The sequence below is a fragment of the Girardinichthys multiradiatus genome, chromosome 7 (genome assembly GCF_021462225.1).
Source record: "Girardinichthys multiradiatus isolate DD_20200921_A chromosome 7, DD_fGirMul_XY1, whole genome shotgun sequence".
Lineage (NCBI taxonomy): Eukaryota > Metazoa > Chordata > Actinopteri > Cyprinodontiformes > Goodeidae > Girardinichthys > Girardinichthys multiradiatus.
Window position 1 is genome coordinate 39421400 of NC_061800.1, and position 20651 is coordinate 39442050.

At 38.6% G+C, this 20651-nt stretch overlaps 1 protein-coding gene across 4 annotated transcripts in view; it reads left to right on the plus strand.

Annotated features, from left to right (window-relative positions):
• LOC124871265 (neuropilin-2-like) overlaps positions 1-18229 on the plus strand; it is a 137165-nt gene extending 118936 nt beyond the window's left edge. For 2 of the 4 annotated variants that reach the window (XM_047370442.1, XM_047370443.1), the window contains 2 exons: positions 12278-12340; positions 16732-18229. In XM_047370442.1, the coding sequence (XP_047226398.1) occupies positions 12278-12340; positions 16732-17057 (389 nt within the window). In that variant the 3' untranslated portion in view covers positions 17058-18229. Of the gene's footprint in view, positions 1-1640; positions 3430-12277; positions 12341-16731 lie in introns of those variants that run through there. The other 2 variants (XM_047370441.1, XM_047370440.1) reach the window with 2 other exon arrangements.
• Positions 18230-20651: the final 2422 nt, after the last annotated feature.

Below are 20651 nucleotides of genomic sequence, written 5' to 3' on the forward strand. Positions count from 1 at the left end.
CTGTGTAGATCTTGGACATTGTAGCTGAAATTTAAAGCTAAGAGTGTGTTTCTGCCTGATTTCATGTGATGTTTAGTGAAAAACCTGCAGTGGTTTTACCATTTCTTACTAACGCTGTTCCTATGCCCGTCAAACTTTTTATTCTCACACAGAGTAAAGCAAGTCAAGCTTTTTATTCTCACACAAATAGAGTAAAGCATTTAGACATATAGATTCTCACACACACTGGATTTTGGATATGTAAACTATGCATGAGCAGTCAGTGTTTTACTAGGAGCAGAAGGCAGTTAAAATTATCTGTCTGTCCAATGATTAGAACAAAATAAGGAAAAACACAAATTTTATCATCTGAAAAATCTAAAATCTGCAATTTCAGTGTGCTCTACCTGTATTTCTTTACCCTACTCTTCTCTGTTCTGGATAAAAATTATCATTTAAACCATAGTTCGAATACCCATAATGCATTTTTTGATTTAGGAATTTTATATTTTACTCTATTTATTTTCTATTAACATTTTATGTTGTTTTCTATTAGTTTTTGTTTTGTTCCTTTTTGTTTCCTTAATAATGTATTTATTTGTTTATTTAAGTAATGACATTGTTTATTTGGTTCATAATCCTATGTTATAAATCATACCAAGGGAAAAAAGCATCTACACAATTTTTTACCAAGTTTGTTTAAAAAAAAAAATTATACATGCAATAATAAAAATACACAAGGAAGATACTATTGTACAATTGCACACTTTGACTGAAATTTAAGTCTACAATCTCACTAATTCTAGAAATACAGAGACAAGCCAGTCATTGATGTCCATGTTTGACCAACATTGATGAGATCAGTTTATAATGGAGACTGAAGAAGTGTGCCCAAGCACACTCTAATTCTCCATGTCAGTGAGCCTTCCTGCCAGGAAAGACCCCCAATGGTAGCTGTAGTTCATAAAGAGGTCTAGGCATGGTTAATTTTTAAATAGGTTCTCTTTGTTGTAATATTTGATTTTGATTTTACATATTTGTTTAAGTAAACTGAACTGATTTGGGGTTTTTTTTATTCTAGAAACTACTGGCATTTCTCCCAAATAGGAATACTGTCATTTCTGGCATTTATTAGCAAATAAATATAAATTGTTCACGTAAACGAAAAGGCAGTGTTTTCAGAACTCAAACATGCAACCAATAATGTTCATATTCTTGTTTGAATAAAACAACACAGTAAAAATATTTTAACTTTGCAAGAGCTCAGAAATCAATATTTGGTGAAATCCCAGCTTTATTTGCATCTTGGCATGCGCTTTCAGATTGCGGTTGAATTCAGGTGATCCGTACCTTATTAGGCAGAACGATGTGTGCCTTTGTTGAATTTCAACACACATTGGATGGTATGGTTGGCATTCTATTTGAGATATTGATTTTACACAAAAAAACAGTGATGTCTTATATTTTTCCAGAGCTATATATCATTTGATATTGATCATGTATTATAGGGGTTGCATCCAGCTTTAAGCATGCAGAGAACTTAAAAGCTTGACAGACCTGCCATGCCCAGATAAACAGACAATCTCCAGTTTTAATGCAGTCTGCATGCCTGCCTCACTCCTCCACTGAGCCAACCAGTAATGTTTCCTCCTGCCCTCCAGGGGGTGCCATATCTGGACTGAGGCCCACTGTAGCCACAGTGATGGTGCATCCAGTCCCTGCCTACTGGTACTATGTGTTGGTGGGAGGCAGCGCCCTCTTGCTCTTGATAGGTGTGACTGTGATGATCATTCTCTGCTGCCAACGCAACCATTGGATGAACAGAAAGACCAAAAGTGGCCACCACCATCATCATCACCATTCAGTGATGTATCACAACAACCAACCAGCCTATCAGCAAGGTCCAGAGAATTACTACCAGTGTCAAAACCCCAGCTGTAACATGATCTGCAGCACCGACCAGAACCACCTTTTTCCAGGAACAGATTCAACTCTGGAACCCAGGCTCATCATAACGCTGGAGAAAGACGACAGCTACAGCTCCCGCTGCTGAAATGACTGGACTTAAGTGAGTCATGCAGTTTCAAAAGGACAATATGGTCAAATAAAGAGCTAAGAGTCTGAACCCTTCCTTGAAAGAACAAGGGACTCGGCATCAACAACACTGTTCAGCAAGAGGAGTCTTCATGGTGGAGTTGCTTTAGCTCCTCTTGCTAATAATGGATCAGTGTATACCTCTGAGTTGGTGCCTGAGGTGAAAGTCCTGTCCAGGAAGATGGAAAAGCTTCAGTTTCTAGTTCTAATGTTTCAACATAGTGATTTTTGATGTCCTTCACAATGTTGTTCAGTCTAAATTAGCCTAGAGATTAATTGGATCGTCATTTAAGCAACCCAAATATCCGTTACCTAACAAAGTTTTGGAAAGACTCTGCATGGATATGCAATTAGCAATGTCAGTGTTCCTCTTTTCTCAGAGAGATTTACACACGTTTGATGGATGCATTTTAGGGTCTAGGGGTCTTAAGGAAGCTGAAGTTTATTTCTCCCCATGCATCTAGGAATCTGAGAAGAGAAAAGGACAGAAGACTGTGGAGAGTATTGGTGTGACACACAGGAACTGAGCCTTAAGGAGATGAATCCTGCTATAAAAATGCCAAGCAGTAAATGCACGGACTGTCTTGAAAACTTTTCAAGCCTCATGTTATTTTGCGTGCTTCTTTTTTGTTCATCAAACCTTGGATATGCCTTTAATAAAAATGTGCTTTATAGCTTTTACCTCCTTCTACCCATAGTTTGAGGAAGTGCTTCAGTGCCAAATCAAAATGTGGATGACTTCCGTATGTTGCCTGGATCTTGTGCCTGTTGGTTAATGTTTTAAAGTAAAACTCAATGTCAATGACTGAGTGAATGAAAAAACACTGAATTCAAAGGAATGCTTTCATTCTGGTTTCTGTGCAACTGTGTGCAACAAACTTAATAGTTTTTATGGATGCATACTCACAGTTTCCAGGTCTGCTTTAGTTCAAGAAATGAGACCAAACATGCTGTGATGAAAAGGACTCTTTCTTGTTTAGGCTGAGTGTCCATTAAGGATTCATTTCTCAGAGCCAGCTCCTTTTTGAAAAATGTCTTAGTAACAACTATATCAACGTCCAGAAACTCAAATTTGCTTTTTGTGATGTGTAGCAACTCTAGGTGTGTTAAGGCAACCAACCTCATGGGTAGAGATATGAACAGAAGCTTTAATAGTGTCTTTCTGGTTATATATAAATAAAAGGTGAGTAGTTGTGCTCATATTTAAAACTGTTTGTTCATCAGTTATTTAAGAATTCCCACCAACATGCCTTTCTCTCTCAGAAGAATACTATTTGGACACATTCCTTTAATAAAGGCCTGGAGAAATCTTTATTGATTTCATATAAGTAAATGTATGAATATAGTTGATCTCAACGCTGTAAATGTTGTTTTTTTTGTGTCATAAAAGTCAAGCCATTTCACAACTTTCAAAACTGATATGCTGTTAAAGCATGTTTTGCCACCACCATGCTTCACTATGTGAATACTTTTCTTTTGGTGATGCACTGTGTTGCTTCTGAGCTAAACAGACCATTTGGAATCCTGGCCCAAAAGTTTAAGTTTGGTTTCATCAGGCAAATGCATTCTCCCATGAGTTTTTCAGAGTTTGTATCCAGACCGGTTTGTTTTCTTTGAATGAAAAGGCTTTCATAGTGCAACCTCACTCCATTATCCAGACGTATGGGAGATGGAGAAGAGTTTAGAGAAGATTATTGTTAGGTATAGAACCAAACCAGTACTTATTGCAGATACCTGCAGCTCCTTCAGTGTTACTGACAACCTCTTGGCAGCCTCCCTGACTAGTTTCAGTCTTTATACTTTTCATCCATTTCAGAGAAATGTCAAGGTTATGCACTGTCACCGACATCCCATATTTTCTCCAATTACTGATGACTATCTTCAGTATGCCATTGTACATAAAAATGCTATGGATTTTTTTGTGCCTTTCTCCTGGCTGATACCTTTGAACAATTAAATATTTTTCATTCCCTTCAACCTCTCCACCAACAGTAGCTTTAGCTAAATGATGCAGCTGGAAAAATGTCAACAGTTGAACTTCTGTTTAATTTAATCAGATTCACAGTCATTAATAGCAGATGTAGACTCAAGAAGACTGAATGCAGCAAGGAATCAAAAGGTGGTTCAACCAAGTATTCATTTAAGTGTTGGCATACCTGACAACCAGGTTATGGCACCAATTTATTTTTTTACTTTTACCCATCTAACAGATTGTACTTTTTATTGTGTAATTGATCAGGAAAAATATGAGAAATTATTTATGATAGTCTAATTTTAACAGGATTGTGAACACTTTTGAGATCCACTTCATGATTTAGTTAAGGTTAGAAATTCTAATTTTGTCTTTTTAGTGTCTAACTGTGTATTAATTTAGACCTTTTACTGCCAATTCTTCAACTTTAGATGAATTCTTGGATAAATATTACTAGCTTTTGCTTCCTTCCTTATAGGTTGTTAGACTTTATTTTCAATGTTGAGAATGAGCACTTTTATTTCATTTTACAAGCTATGGGTTATTTGTAGGATTTACTGTGAGGATTTTATACAATTATACAACATTTTATGCACACCACATGCAGGGTTACATAATAATTTTAGGACAACTTGATTGCTCTTAGGTCTGTTCTCAGAGATAATTTATTTTTCTTGGTTTTTATTTATTATTTCATGTTGCTGCTTAAAGTGAAAGCCATTTGGATACAAGTGTTAAATTTAGATAGCAGTACAAACTAAAACAAATCAATACTGTCATTTAGTTGGTGAAAAAAAGCTGTTTAAATTGCTTGTAAAAATGTCCATGCATGCAATCAGCATCCCGCCATCTTATATCTTCTACTACACACCTACATTACTTTGTTCATGTCTAAATCTCCCATCCTTTTTTAAATCAAAACCTCCCTTTTCCCATTCTGCTCCCTTCCTTTACTGCAAATCCTCCCAGGAATAAAAGAAAACACAAGACAGTAAATGATAGGCAGTGAAGGAGGGGAGCAAAATCTCTCAGAGGAGAAGGCCCCATTAAGCGAGGCCCCTTTTTCCTCCTAAGAATGCCTTCCGAGATGGAAGGAGATGAAAGAAGTGGAGAAAGGATAGCGGTCCACTCTTTCTAAAGATAGGTTTTTTGTTTTTTTTTTACTCTGAGAGGAAGGCTAACGGGAAGGCAGGTTGGGGGATTAGATTGAAGATGGAGGGCAGGTCGTTTCAAACACAAGACTAGATGAAAGAAGTCTTTTGGGATAACCAACGAAATGACGAAGGCAGGCATGACGCAGTGCTTGCCTTGCAAAAGTATTCACACCTTTTGACTTTTTGACTTTTTGTCACATTGCAATCACAGGCATACTGTGGATATTTATGATAGACCAACACACAGTAGCTCATAATTGTCATGTGGAAGAGAAAAAAAAGACATGGATTTCTTTTTTTTATATGAATAAAAAATTTTAAAAAACATGTGACCTGTATATCTGTTCAGCTCCCTTTAATCTGATTCCTATTAGTGCAACGAAACGCCTTCATAAGTCACCTTCTTAGTAAACAGTACATCTGAGTGTAATTTCAATCAACTGTAACGCAATGAGATCCGCTCCTCAGGTGGGGAAATCTTTTGAGTGGACAACCAATAGTCATGCAGTCCACAAAATGACCTTTATGGAAGAGTGGCAAGAAAAAAAATGTTCTTAAAAGAAGCCATGTAGAGGACACAACACAGGGAAAAAGATGCTCTGGTCAGATGAGACCATAATTAAACATTTTGGTTGACACAAAATGATGAGTGTGGAGGAAAACTAAATTTACATGAACGTACCATCCACACCGATGCAATGTGGTGGCAGCATCATGTTGTGGGGAGGCATTGCATCAGCAAGGGCTACACTTTTCTGATTTTAATTTTGAATTTAAAAACCACAAATAGAATAGAATAGAATAAAATAGTTTTTCATCTGTGACAGAGGTTTTCCTTTGACAGGGCTCCAAGAACGATATTCCTGTGACTCAAATACAATAAACACTTCAAAACGTGAAAAGCACATTAAAACACATAAAAGGGGACTGTTAAAACTGTGTAAAAATACGGTTCTTATTTTAAAGTGTTCAAGGTGGATACATCAAACTAAATAAACTACTTTTTGTAACTGACTTTAGAGGGACTTTAAACGTCTGCCTAATGGGAGCAGCTAAAATGAGTGATGGAGGGCATCAGGGTGGTCTTCCTGATTACAGAGCGGCTGTGCAGTTCGGAAAGAAAGGGTTAGGGGTGAACCGAATATTTTGCTGGCATGGTTTGTGATCCAGGACACTGGTTTTGTTTCAACATGAGAAAGTTTTACCAGGAGAAAATGTTTAAAGGGATGACAGATTCAATGTGATTTATTAACCAGTGTTAAAATGTTCTTGAAATTAAAAGATTGCAGGTTTCTCAGCAGGTGGAGATGTGCTTTTTAAAAGTACAACAGATGTCAGTTTGTATCCCAAGGTATCTAAGAGACTCCACCTGCTCCACCTACTGGCCCTGGATGCTAAGTGGCTGAAAGAGAGATGACCTGGCATCTCTATCTCTGTCCCCGCAGCACAACTCTTTGGTCTTTGTGACATTCAATTCCACAAAATTGTCAATAAAAGCTTTGACAAAGTTGTCAACTTTCTGGTGGTACCGGCGCAGAGCATCTCAGCCAGTCATTTGAGCTACCAGCACCATGTGCATATTTAAAAAGTGACATTGCTTCACTGTTGCAGGAACTGCTGTTGGTATATGCAAAAAACAGGAAATAAAACACAACCCTGAGGGAGCCCTGCATTTAAAACCAGCTTATCATGCACCTGCATGGTTTTCTTTTCATTTCATAATTAGACATGGCTTTCAGTATATACACTGCTCAAAAAAATAAAGGGAACACTCAGTTATCACGTCCTAGATTTGAATGAATTAAATATTCTCATTAAATACTTTGTTCTGTACAAAGTTGAATGTGCTGACAACAAAATCACACAAAAATCATCAATGGAAATCAAATTTATTAACCAACGGAGGCCTGGATTTGGAGTCACTCACAAAATTAAAGTGGAAAAACACACTACAGGCTGATCCAACTTTGATGTAATGTCCTTAAAACAAGTCAAATAAAGTATTGTGTGTGGCCTCCACGTGCCCTCCAAAGAAATGCCACCCCACACCATTACTGACCCACTGCCAAACCGGTCATGCTGAAGGATGTTGCAGGCAGCAGATCGCTCTCCACGGTGTCTCCAGACTCTGTCACGTCTGTCACATGTGCTCAGTGTGAACCTGCTTTCATCTGTGAAGAGCACAGGGCGCCAGTGGCGAATTTCCCAATCCTGGTGTTCTCTGGCAAATGCCAAGCGTCCTGCACGGTGTTGGGCTGTGAGCACGACCCCCATTTGTAGACGTCGGGCCCTCATACCATCCTCATGGAGTCGGTTTCTAACCGTTTGTGCAGACACATGCACATTTGTGGCCTGCTGGAGGTCATTTTGCAGGGCTCTGGCAGTGCTCCTCCTGTTCCTCCTTGCACAAAGGCGGAGGTAGCGGTCCTGCTGCTGGGTTGTTGCCCTCCTACGGCCTCCTCCACGTCTCCTGGTGTACTGGCCTGTCTCCTGGTAGCGCCTCCAGGCTCTGGACACTACGCTGACAGACACAGCAAACCTTGCCACAGCTCGCATTGATGTGCCATCCTGGATGAGATGCACTACCTGAGCCACTTGTGTAGGTTGTAGAGTCCGTCTCATGCTACCACGAGTGTGAAAGCACCACCAACATTCAAAAGTGACCAAAACAGCAGCCAGAAGTGCAGTTGAGCAGTGTATAACACCTGGTCTTCAGAAAAGGTTCTTTTGATAGTTTCTAGGTTTAAAAAACTACTTATGCTTCCTATGTTTGGAATGATTTCCATAACATTCTTAATTTGGATTCATAACCTTAACAATTTTAACAACAGCTTTAGCAAAACAGTTGTAATTTTTTTTTTATGAATGATTTGTCTTGAATATGTATTGGTTTTTAGTTAGGTCATTGGTAGGTGGTCTGTCGTATAAGCAATTATATATATATTAATTAAATAGGTTAATGTATGTGGAAAAGTTCAAAGGGGTACAAATACTTTTGGAAGGCATTTTATGTATTGCACGCAAGCCAAATACTCCAATATGCATCAGTGAGAGCACATTATTCAGATTTTCACCAAGCTCCCAAAAGCAGTTGGTTAAATCATTGTTTTATACATTAGTTATTCTCTGTATTGACTAATTTCATCGTACTGCATCTCACATAATGCCGTTTTGTGCTTCAGTCCACAAGTATTTTAGTTATTTTGTGCTTGCATATCCATTAAGTACCTCCCCAGCTCCCCTTTCTTCAATTTCTATCAACTTGTGTATGATTTACATGATTATATGACTCATTCCAGCATCCTGGTGCCATAACCTAATCAATGAGAGTCCAAATTCAAACTGAGAAGTGATATATGACCATATTTACGCTGTGCTACCCATGCACTTTTCTCTTTTCATTCGTCCTCACTGTATCAAACGTTTTAAAAGATTTGGAAAACCATTCACTGGGAGCTTTTAAATCAGCCTCACTTTCCTCCATCATGAACTACTTTGAAGCCCTTTAATATTCCTAATTAGTTAATGGAGTCTGTTGCATTCATAAAACCTTGCAGTAAGCATTTCTATCCTCCAAGGCATCTATATTTTTTCTTCCCTTTCCTTCTCCTTCTCTTTTTTTTCCCAGAGAAATATTATCAGTGCGAGCACTCTAACAGGTCCTCAGGCTTCTGCTTGAACAAGCAACGGTGGCAAAGAGCCATCCCCATTTCTGCCTGAATGAAAAAAGGCCCCCTTTTTTATTTTTCTCTTTACTAATTGAAGAGAGGAGAAAAATGGGGCTAGAGGGAGTTTTAATCACCCTTCAGATCCATGTGATAATTCTTCTCTGGATTCTAGCCTTAGGGCTTTAAGCCAGCATCATTAGACAGTGTTTGACGGTCATCTAAAGACTGTCCAAGCTCCTTTTTCCCTTGCTCTGTTTTTGCCATCTCCCGTAACTGATTTAATGTTTTGTTGAGGCCGGCGGTGGATTTATTTGATCAAAGGCAACAGAGATTTGGAGCTCAGAGAGGGACGCTTCTTCTGCCCAAGACAAAAAAACTTTAGTTTTAGAACAAGAAGAGATTTTAGGAAGATTTTGAAAAGGTATAGTGTTTATAACAAGACAAATAAGTTGGATAAATAGTGTCTTATTTGCTGAAATAATCAAGGGTAGTGCTCATGTTTTAGACTAGTTGCGTTTTAGTGTTCTAACAAGTTCCAGTTCATGGAGCGTCTGTGGTTCCTGGATTGTTCTTGAACATCTTAACCAGTGTTTTTTCATTAGCTGGAGAAATAAACATGATTAGCAGGACAATGATCCTGGATTTCACCTAATTATTAAAAAGATATAATATTAGAAAAATATATATCCTGGATTTAAAAAAATAGTCAAGGTACTGCTGAATGTCTTGATTTAATGCTGAACTTTGTCAATTTAACCAGTTAGTTGTGAGTATTTCTTGTTGGAAAAACCAGTTGTGACTAGTTTAAATGGCCATCCATTGATTGATGTAAAGTTGGATAATTTAAATACAGTTCTCTTACTTAATCACTCAGTCCACTCTTTAATGCAACTATCTCACTGCCAGTGAAACAGGCCCTCAGCATGATACTACCTCCACCATGTCAAACAGCTGCAGTCTTAGATTTGAAATCATCACATTGACTTTGCCCAAACAGCTAATTTTATCAATCTTGTCTGACCATAAACTTTTAAAATGTGTTAAATAACTTAGATAAATACCTTTATCTTTACTAAAATGACATAGTACTGACTTTACTTGTTGTAAATCTTAATGATGTCAAGTTAACTAAATATTTCTAAATCATCTTATTTAGCTCCCTTTTCCCCTAGCTTTATTCTATTTTTTTACTGTGTGAAGTTACACACTGAGGTACAAACAACTGAGATGTTTTTGAAATTCAAATATGATGAGGTGATTTTTGAGTGATAAGTTTAAAATGGTCATCTTTTTTACTTTTTGGGTTTATTTATTAATGGGCTGGTTTTCTTTGGTTAAAAGAAGACTAACAAGGTCTAAAACAAGGTCTAAAGAGTTTAAACTAATTTGAAACTAATTAAAGCTGTGTCCTGTTTAGGCTCACGTTAAATGGGAAAGGTATTAAATCAGTAAGCTGTTCTTATGACCCACTCGGGCTTCAGCCACAGCAGTTATATTACCTCTAAGAAATCAATCTGCCATTTTGGAGCATAAGTTATCCTTCCTGCTGTTTTAATCGCTGGTTACTGGTTACATTTTGAAGTTTCATTTTATGTCTTCTAACCTGATTGTTTCTTTTAACTCAGCCATTTTTACTCAGTTCTTGTCTGTTGTTTAAAAACACTCATGTGCATGATTGTCGTGTTTATTTTAGGCTTTTAATCTTTTATTTTAATCATTATTTTCTCAAAGTGGAATGATTGTAGAATAAACAGCTTTATTGATTATGGAAACAAGACGTCTTCTATTTGACAACACATGCTGGGTAGCCATCAGCAAGTTTGTAACATTTTTCTGGTTGAATATTAGCGAATGAACACATATGGAATTATGTAGCAAACAAAAAATTGCAGAAGAACTTTAAATAGGTTTTTTGAAAAATCATTTTACTTTGACTAAAATCACCTCAGATCAACAGCTAAACGTTAGAACTTCCAACATGTCTATTCGGACAATGATCTCAAACAACAAATTGTTTTTACATTAGATAAAGGAAGGTTGTCCTGACCTCAACTATAATAAAAATTTGTATGCTTAAAAGCCAAGCCTGTGCCAGCAAACCAAACCATTTAAATGAACTAAATTCTGTAAAAAAACAAAAAAGTTGTTTAGGCACAACCTTTTATGAGATATTTAAGTCCTTAAAGCCCCAAATTACTATGAAATCTGTGACCTTCATAACTTTTTACCCTTTTGACATTAGCAATACAAAACACACTGTTATTAGCCCACCAGCTAAAAATAACATTTATTTGCACATTCTTCTGTTATTTGTGTGAGAAAAGAGTTTGCAATTGTCTTGTGTTGGACTTTGTCTGGTTGCACTTTGCTTATATAAAATATTGATGCATGACAGAAAAGCAATAAAAATGCTGTGACTGGGAAAATGAACGCTCCTCATCTGATATAATATGTTCAGGTACATATGTGTTAATGCAGGGTTTGTTTCCTTCAGCTTTCTATATCGATGTACATTTTTTTACAATAGAAATGGTTACCTCATATTTCATTCATGAACAAGTATTACTGCAGGTGTCCTTTAAAAGTTTTAATCACACTGTTTACAGTTTGAGGAGAACCTGAAGCTTGCAGTTTATTGAATCTAGAAAATGAAGATGCCAAACTTGTCTCATGGATGAATGACCTTATCTAACAGAGGAAATGAGGCTCTGTATCCCTAAATGAAGTTTTCACCTCCTATCTCCTGAATAGTTATTACAGTTACTGGTTATAAAGTGCTTTTGGTTGCTAATAAATGATTATCAGGTGCCCAGATATTGCTCCATTTTGTTTTCCTCAAATCAAACTGAACCAGAACTGAGCCTACAAAGCTTTATAAGCCTAGCACTAGGTTTTTTTTAAGTTTGTTGAATTTTACTGGCTTAGTATGAAAAGGAAAACCAATTGTGATGAATGGGAAAGCAATAAGTGATTCTGTTTTTCTCCGCTTATCTCTCTTTCTCCTCCCTATCTTCATACTCTCTTTCAATCTCACGACTTTCTTTTCATTTATAAGCAAATAAAAAAGATCACTGATACTTATCACCTTATGGAACTGGCTGGCTTTATGCAGGAAATCTGGCTGAAGATTTGAGTAATGCCAGGTGAGGGTTTTTTTTCCCTCGACAGACTGAACACATACCACAATAGGTTTTTGGAAGAGATTTGTCGTTTGATCTCTTCAAAAACGTTTAAACAAGATCACTCACTGTGTGAGGGTATATACCCGAGCGATTTCCATCTACAAATGTTGCTGGTGTGTGCTGACAACATTTGAGATGGACTGATGCTATCGCTACATGATTTAAACTCTCGAGTAAGCGAGTGGACGGTGGAGATTAATGCTGCTTTTCTTTCTGTCTCTGTAACAGATCCGAAGCCTAAAGATTTCGGAAACGACCCTGCATTCAAACACAAGCAGCACATCAATGGAGGTAAGGCCCTCTCCTCTCACAGCCAGAGGCTACACTGTCTGTCTCACCCAGACACTTCAATGGAAATACTTCTGTAAGCAGAGGCATGCCTGTAGCTCTTCTTTATACATGCAGTTCCACAAGAAATAAGCCTGTGGCAATAGTCCGACAGTTTGTACAGACGGGAGATGAATGTTGCAGAGCATTCAAAGGGTTTCTCTGCATGTAGTTTTTTTTTCTGTCTTTGTTTTTTATGTGTCAATGACCCACAATAGACAGCTCACTTCTTTGCACATAGAAAAACATGACTGTAACCATAACAGAATTCTTACTATTTCTTGCCTTTCCAGGCCCTAGACATTTAAAGGAGAATACTCTGAGTTTGTCTTCTAAAATGTGTCTGTTTATTGGTTGTTTGAAACATTTTCCTGTGTGGGTTATCACATAAAATGTTAAAAAATATATATTTGCATAATTGTTTTGCCAAATAGATAAGCAGGCATCGATCTGTATCGCTAAAAAGGAGTTCCGACACTAATCGGAAAGCCTATACATACATTTAACAGAAATATGATGCAAAACATTGTATTTCTGTAAAGTTGTAAAGCCTTTCAAAAGTATTTGTACGGCGTGAACCAGTTCAGATTTTGTCACATTACAACCACAAACTTCAGTGTTTTTATTGTAATTTTATGTGGTAGAACACAAAGGAGAGCATAGTTAAATGGTAAATGGACTGAACTTATATAGCGCTTTTCCAGTCATACAGACCGCTCAAAGTGCTTTACACTAGAGCCACATTCACCCAATTGCACTCACTAACACTCACACACCAATACGCAGATCAGTAGGCAACTTGAGGTTAAGTGCCTTGCCCAAGGGCACATTGACCTATGGCAGGAGGAAGCTGGAATCGAACCCACAACCTTCTGATTGCAAGACAACTACTCTTCCTACTGAGCCACAGTCGCCCTTTAGTCTGATACCTGTAAATAAAATCCGGTGCAAGCAACTCCCTTCAGAAACAGCCGAAATACTAAATAAAATCATCATATGTTTAGTTTCATCTCAGTATAATTCCAGCCATTCTGTGAAGGCCCCAGAGGTTTTTTTGGAGAACATTAGATAACCAACAGCATCAAAGGACAAAGGAAACCAGCAGACAGGTGAGGGATAAAGTTGTGGAGAGGTTTAAAGCATGGTTGGTTCATAAAACATCATCTCAAGCTTTGAGGATCGCATGTAGCGCTTTTCAATTATCTTAAAATAGAAAATAGTATGGAATGGCCATCAACCTAAACTGACAGATTGGCTGAGCAACGAGAACATCTGGCAACAGGACGACGATTAGTCTTAAAACTTAGCCAAGAATTTACATCACCCTCAGCTTACCATCCTCATTGTAATGCATGATGGTGGAAGCATCATGCGGCTGTGATGCTTGTCTTCAGCAGGGTAAAGTTGAAGGGAAGATGAATTGAGCTAAATAGAAGGCAATACAATAATAAAACCTGTTAGAGGCTGCAAAAGACACGAGACTAGGGTGGGCAATAAATATACACCTATAGCCAGGGATGAAAGTGAGCCGGTACGGTCCGGTACTGCGTACCACTAAAATATTTTGCGCCGGTACACAGTACCGGGAAGAGGGAAGACTGGCTGTCTGCTATGAAGCCGTCATCCAGAACCAGTTACGGCTGCAAAAATTCATGAGCACACAAAGAAGATCAGATCTGCTACCAATAAGCAGTCTAAAACACAACTTAATCTGTTTATAAATATAGCTTTTTTTCCCCTCATTCCAAATTGTTTCTGAACAGTTCTGCTATGATGGAGCCTCAATGCTCCTGCTTTCTCCCCTCGGAGCTCAAAGTTTTTGTGAAGGTCCAACGTTTAAAACGAGCACCGTTACGTTTAATGTCTGTCTGCTCGCTGCTAAATACCCCAGTTAAAAGTAAAGGGAGAGAAACTAGTTGTGTTTAATGTTATTTTGCTGAATTACAGCAACACAGTACAGCTCGAAAACACGACCAGAGATTTCATATACGATGCACGAGAGCGCATGCGCACTTACCTCCACAATAGAGCGGTTGCCAAGGAGATCGTGCGTTCGATTTAATGGACGGGGAGATTTTACACAGGTGGTGCACAGACATAAAAAATCCATATATATATATATATATATTCTACATTGTCAATTGATTCAATTGGTTCTAGTTTCTGCCTTATACAGAGACCCTACAGTAAAGTAAAATATTGATATATTTAATTAGTTTGAGTTTGGACTTTGCTGAGAGAGAGAGAGATCTCGAGGGGGCCACAGATGAGAGTAACCATTAACACACAAACACACACATATATATATATATATATATATATATAAATATAGGGGTTGGACAATGAAACTGAAATACCTGGTTTTAGACCACAATAATTTATTAGTATGGTGTAGAGCCTCCTTTTGCGGCCAATACAGCGTCAATTCATCTTGGGAATGACATATACAAGTCCTACACAGTGGTCAGAGGGATTTTAAGCCATTCTTCTTGCAGGATAGTGGCAAGGTCACTATGTGATACTGGTGGAGGAAAACGTTTCCTGACTCGCTCCTCCAAAACACCCCAAAGTGGCTCAATAATATTTAGATCTGGTGACTGTGCAGGCCATGGGAGATGTTCAACTTCACTTTCATGTTCATCAAACCAATCTTTCACCAGTCTTGCTGTGTGTATTGGTGCATTGTCATCCTGATACACGGCACCGCCTTCAGGATACAATGTTTGAACCATTGGATGCACATGGTCCTCAAGAATGGTTCGGTAGTCCTTGGCAGTGACGCGCCCATCTAGCACAAGTATTGGGCCAAGGGAATGCCATGATATGGCAGCCCAAACCATCACTGATCCACCCCCATGCTTCACTCTGGGCATGCAACAGTCTGGGTGGTACGCTTCTTTGGGGCTTCTCCACACCTTAACTCTCCCGGATGTGGGGAAAACAGTAAAGGTGGACTCATCAGAGAACAATACATGTTTCACATTGTCCACAGCCCAAGATTTGCGCTCCTTGCACCATTGAAACCGACGTTTGGCATTGGCATGAGTAACCAAAGGTTTGGCTATAGCAGCCCGGCCATGTATATTGACCCTGTGGAGCTCCTAACGGACAGTTCTGGTGGAAACAGGAGAGTTGAGGTGCACATTTAATTCTGCCGTGATTTGGGCAGCCGTGGTTTTATGTTTTTTGGATACAATCCGGGTTAGCACCCGAACATCCCTTTCAGACAGCTTCCTCTTGCGTCCACAGTTAATCCTGTTGGATGTGGTTCGTCCTTCTTGGTGGTATGCTGACATTACCCTGGATACCGTGGCTCTTGATACATCACAAAGACTTGCTGTCTTGGTCACAGATGCGCCAGCAAGACATGCACCAACAATTTGTCCTCTTTTGAACTCTGGTATGTCACCCATAATGTTGTGTGCATTTCAATATTTTGAGCAAAACTGTGCTCTTACCCTGCTAATTGAACCTTCACACTCTGCTCTTACTGGTGCAATGTGCAATCAATGAAGACTGGCTCCCACACTAAAATGACAGGTGTTTCAGTTTCATTGTCCAACCCCTGTATATACATATGCATGCATATATGCCGCCAGTCTCCCCTCTAGCTCCGCCCCTAAGTACCGGCAAGAATTTAAAACTACTTTCACCCCTTCCTATAGCTACAATAGAATAATTTAAATCAGAGGTGTCCAACTACAGTCCATTTGTCCTGCGTGACGTGTCCCTGTTCCAGCTCTGCTAAGACAATGACTGAATTACCTCCTCTTCTGCAGAGGCCTGGTAATGAACCATTCATTTAATTCAGGTGTGTTCAACCATGGGGGACATACACAATATGCAGAACACCGGCTAATGGGTACAGGGGTCGGTCAATGCTGGATTAGATCAAAGCACATCCATGTGTTAGAATGGCCCAGTCGAAGTCCAGACCTAAATCTCATTGAACACCTGTTGCAATACTAGCAGGGAGAGCGAAAAAAAACTTTAGTCTCCAGATGGTTAATGTGGGTAGACCCCAAAAGGCTTGTAGATGTAACTGTGGTAAAAGGAGGTCCTTGTGCTACACATAAAATCTAAATAAAGTACATTAAGGTTTGGAGTTTTAATGTGACAACATTTTAAATATTGAGGGGGTAAAATACTTTTGGAAGGCACAGTAGTTTAATTGATTTGATGTAAAAATTTTAATCCATCTTTAGTTTTTTGCAGTATTAGAAATAAATAACCAAAATGTTGACAGGATTTCTACGACATTCAGTAAGAATCATAGTCTACTAGGTTATCTGCCTTGGTTGAGTTTATCTCATGTGCAAATGTTTTTGAACAAAATTTTCCTGTTTTGTCTCCAGATTTTGTTTTCTCAGGCTGGCCTTCCTCTTTCTCCACCCCGTCCTCTGACATAGACCCCTCCTCAGTGACGCTGGTGTCGGAGAAGGACAAGGACAACGCCTGGTTGTACACGCTGGACCCCATCCTCCTCACCATCATTGTGATGAGCTCGCTGGGCGTCCTGCTGGGAGCCGTTTGTGCCGGCCTGCTCCTGTACTGCACATGCTCGTACAGCGGGCTTTCCTCGCGCTCTTCCACGACGTTGGAGAACTACAACTTTGAGCTGTACGACGGGATCAAGCACAAAGTGAAAATAAATCAGCAGAGGTGCTGCTCGGAGGCATGAGGAATCTCCTAAAGAATTTGTTTTCTTATATGGATGTAGACATGAAAAAGAAGCACTCTCTGAAATTTCAACCCTCGTCCCCCGCCTGAAATCTTACTACTCCTTTGCTCTGATGTCAAATGGGGGTAACACAGAACTCTCCATGTGCCAGGGCGGGGGGGCTTGTGGTCTTGCTCTGAGGTCTAAACTGAAGGAACCTCTGATCCTAGTTTCCCCTAAGCAACGGAGTCCCTTTTCTCCTCAGCCTGCAGGAGAAAGCCTGCTCGATTCTTAAAGCCTGTGAATGAATGATTGAATGAAGGAATGAAATAAAAGAATATAAATGACTGAAGTACCATAAGATATAGCCCACCAACCACTGGAATGAAGTTGCAAAGGAAGTGGACTTCAGCCCCCATGACGATCTGGACATTTAGACAAATGGCAGCACAGTCTGGGGTGTTCTGGTGATGAAATTCTGAACGGTACTTTGCAGAACTTTACATTTTTTTCCTCATCTTCCGACAAGAGACGGGTTGAAAAAAAACAAAAGGTTTCTGCATCCGATTGCTTGTGAAGACTTCTCCTGTGGTCCATTTCAATGTGGGTTCTTTTGACTCAAATCAACACATATCAAGTAAATGCCTATCATTCTAAATAGCTTAAAAATTAAACAACTCAAAAGAATTAAGATTTTCTTTATGGTGAAAAAGGAAAAAGAGATGAACAAGGACATTTTCTTTTTCTATCATTTTGTTTCGGAAAGTTTCTGGTATGAGTTCTGTGAGTTTTAAACGTCCAGAAGCCTGCCATGCAGCGCACGCTAGCTCCTTTGTCTGCCTTTGGTCTGCGCTTTGTGAAACCAGTGGCATAGAGAAGTAATGGTGACTGTTTTTGTTCTGTTTTAGACTTGTGTTCACTTGGGTGAAAAAAAAGGTAAAGAAAAAGCGAGCTTCAGTTCGTAGCAGCCGTGTAGAGCTTTTTATGCCATTGTTTTAGACCTTTCTTTTAGAGTTTTGTTGAACTCCATGATCTTAGCTGTTACTTTAGTCCTTTTTCTATTTTACATTTCCCATTACAGATTATCAGTCTAAGAGTAGGGGAAAGTTATACTCAAGACAGAAAATCAGAGGTTTATCAAAATCTAATATGCTGTTATGAAGTTGTGCTTTAGATTCAGTATTCTAGAGTTTGGTTTTGGTATATATCTATATTTTTTTGCTTTTCAGACTGTATGATGCCCAAATGATGGACAAACACTGTGTAAACAAATGTCAGTGATTGATTTATTGCAACCTATGGATTGCCAAATAGCTGTGTATGTGCTCAGTGGGTCTGAACAAGTGTTAAATGAGGCTTGGTGGACTGAGAATGATGAACCGACTTGCTGTTAAAGCATCGCTCTCAGTCCTAAGAAACCTGTTTGGGGAAAACAATGGAGAAGGAGGATTGAAGGAGAGGATTGGGAATCATACCATTAACTTCTTTAGACACACAATCGAGCCTTAAGCAAACTACAGTATACGCTGTATCGGAGGACAGCCATCAAGGAGGGCCAGTGCTGCTGGAGAGACTGATGTTTCAAATGAGACACACACTCACACTTACACACATACAAACATCTAAGTATCTTTGTTTACAGGACTTTATGAATTCCTTTAGTTCATTCCCTTAACTTTAAAGGTGTAGTTTGGTTTGTCTAAAATTGTGCAGGCTAGGTATGATCTGTCAGTATCTTACCTGCAGTAGGCAGCAATCAGAATAATCTCAGTTTGGAGAACCAAGGAGAAATTCTCACTGCTGAGTAGAGATGGACAGTGTAACCAGAAATATCTATCAAGTGTTTAACAGAAACATCATTATTCTATTGAAGTTTCCTTACGTAAAAACATAAAAATAAAATATATAACATATAAGTCACAGAACATTTCTGAATAGATTTTATTCAGTTGTCAAGTTGTGTTGAGCCTAATTGACGTAATTATTACCTTGACCAATTTGAACTTTGAAGTTGAATCTCCCCAGACAGACAGACTTTGTCTCTGTTTCTTGATTCACAACCTTTTTCTGTCTGTCATTCTCAGACCAGATCAGAGGAGAGTCTCCTGGCAGATTCATAGCTTGATACATCCTGGAGCCTTGATTTGAAGTTACACATAGCAACATGAACATTTCTTGTTTGAGAAAATAAAAAAAGGCAACTTTTTTTATTCCAATGCAATCACATGTGCAAATACCTGTTGGTTCAAACTGTTTGAAAATGCTTGATACTTTTTAGGCTTAAGTTAATTATATATGGACAATTTACTCTTGAATGGAACTTGCTCTCAGTAGTTGTTAGCTTGACTCTTATCAAAATCCATCCCTGATTCTCCAAACTAAGACTGCTCTGACTCCTTTCTGATGCAGATAAGATCCTCACTACTTGTCATTACTTCACACAACCCCACTTAAAATAACACAAATAACCCATTTATCAGAAACTAAAGGCCCTGAACTTACCCATTTAAACTTCTTGTGTCCATCATTTTGGTCCCCTTGTCGCGCTTGTGCATTTCAAAATACTTTCAGTTCTGATACTCTGATCTTGTACTAAATACGACAAAAGACACAGAGGAGGCCAAAAAGAATGTGACAAGTGGTAATGATTATGTGTACTTGAGAGAAAATCTGAAAATGGGTCCAGATTTGACTCTATATGAAAAATTAGACTAAAACACATGAACATAATAACTTTTCAGACTCAGTTTACACATTTTTTCATATGAAGAGCACATACAACTTCAGAACAAATACAAAATGTTACAGCCTTCCCTTGTGGCCTGGTGCTGGTCACAGAAAACTCAGATGAGGTGCCTTTAATGCTACTCAAAACATAGTTTAGCAGTTAATATATTAGCAAACTATATACAGTAAATCTAACCACATTTGTGTGGTAAGATGTCTTTCTTAATGTTTAACAATTTAATGCAAATTAAGGGTAGAGAAGAATCTAAAGAAGAAGAATTTGATTCATTTTTATAAATACCCCATTAATACAGATTATCAACACCAAACAATGAGTACATTATTAATTTCCCTTACGCTAGAAATAAACTTCCTCCCACTAAGGGTTGAAGACCATATCGGAACACTGTGGGCCTTTGATGACAATTATGAACTGGTTACCCTGTGTATTTGAGGATAGCTCAACAAGTGGGAACATGTGGCTCAGTGGGAAGGGTAGACGTTGTGCAGTCTCAGAGTAGTGGGTTTGATTTTAGCTTCCTCCTGCCACATTTACTTATGTGCCCCTGGGCAAGGCACTTAACCTCAAGTTGCCTACCAATCTGCGAGTGTGACTGTGTGAATGTGGCTCTAGTGTAAAGCGCTTTGAGTTGTCGTTATAACTCTAAAGGCGCTATATAAGTTCAGTCCATTTACCATTTAAGAAAAGATGAACGCAAATTGGAAAATGTATGAAAAATTAGGAACACCCTGTTAGAACGCCCTAAAAATGAACCAAATACTTAGAACCATATAACTTAAAGGGAGGTGCACTCTCTTTTTACAATTATTGTGTTTAAGGCACAAAAATCAAAGGTCATTTCTTCTGATTTAATGATTTTAAATGCA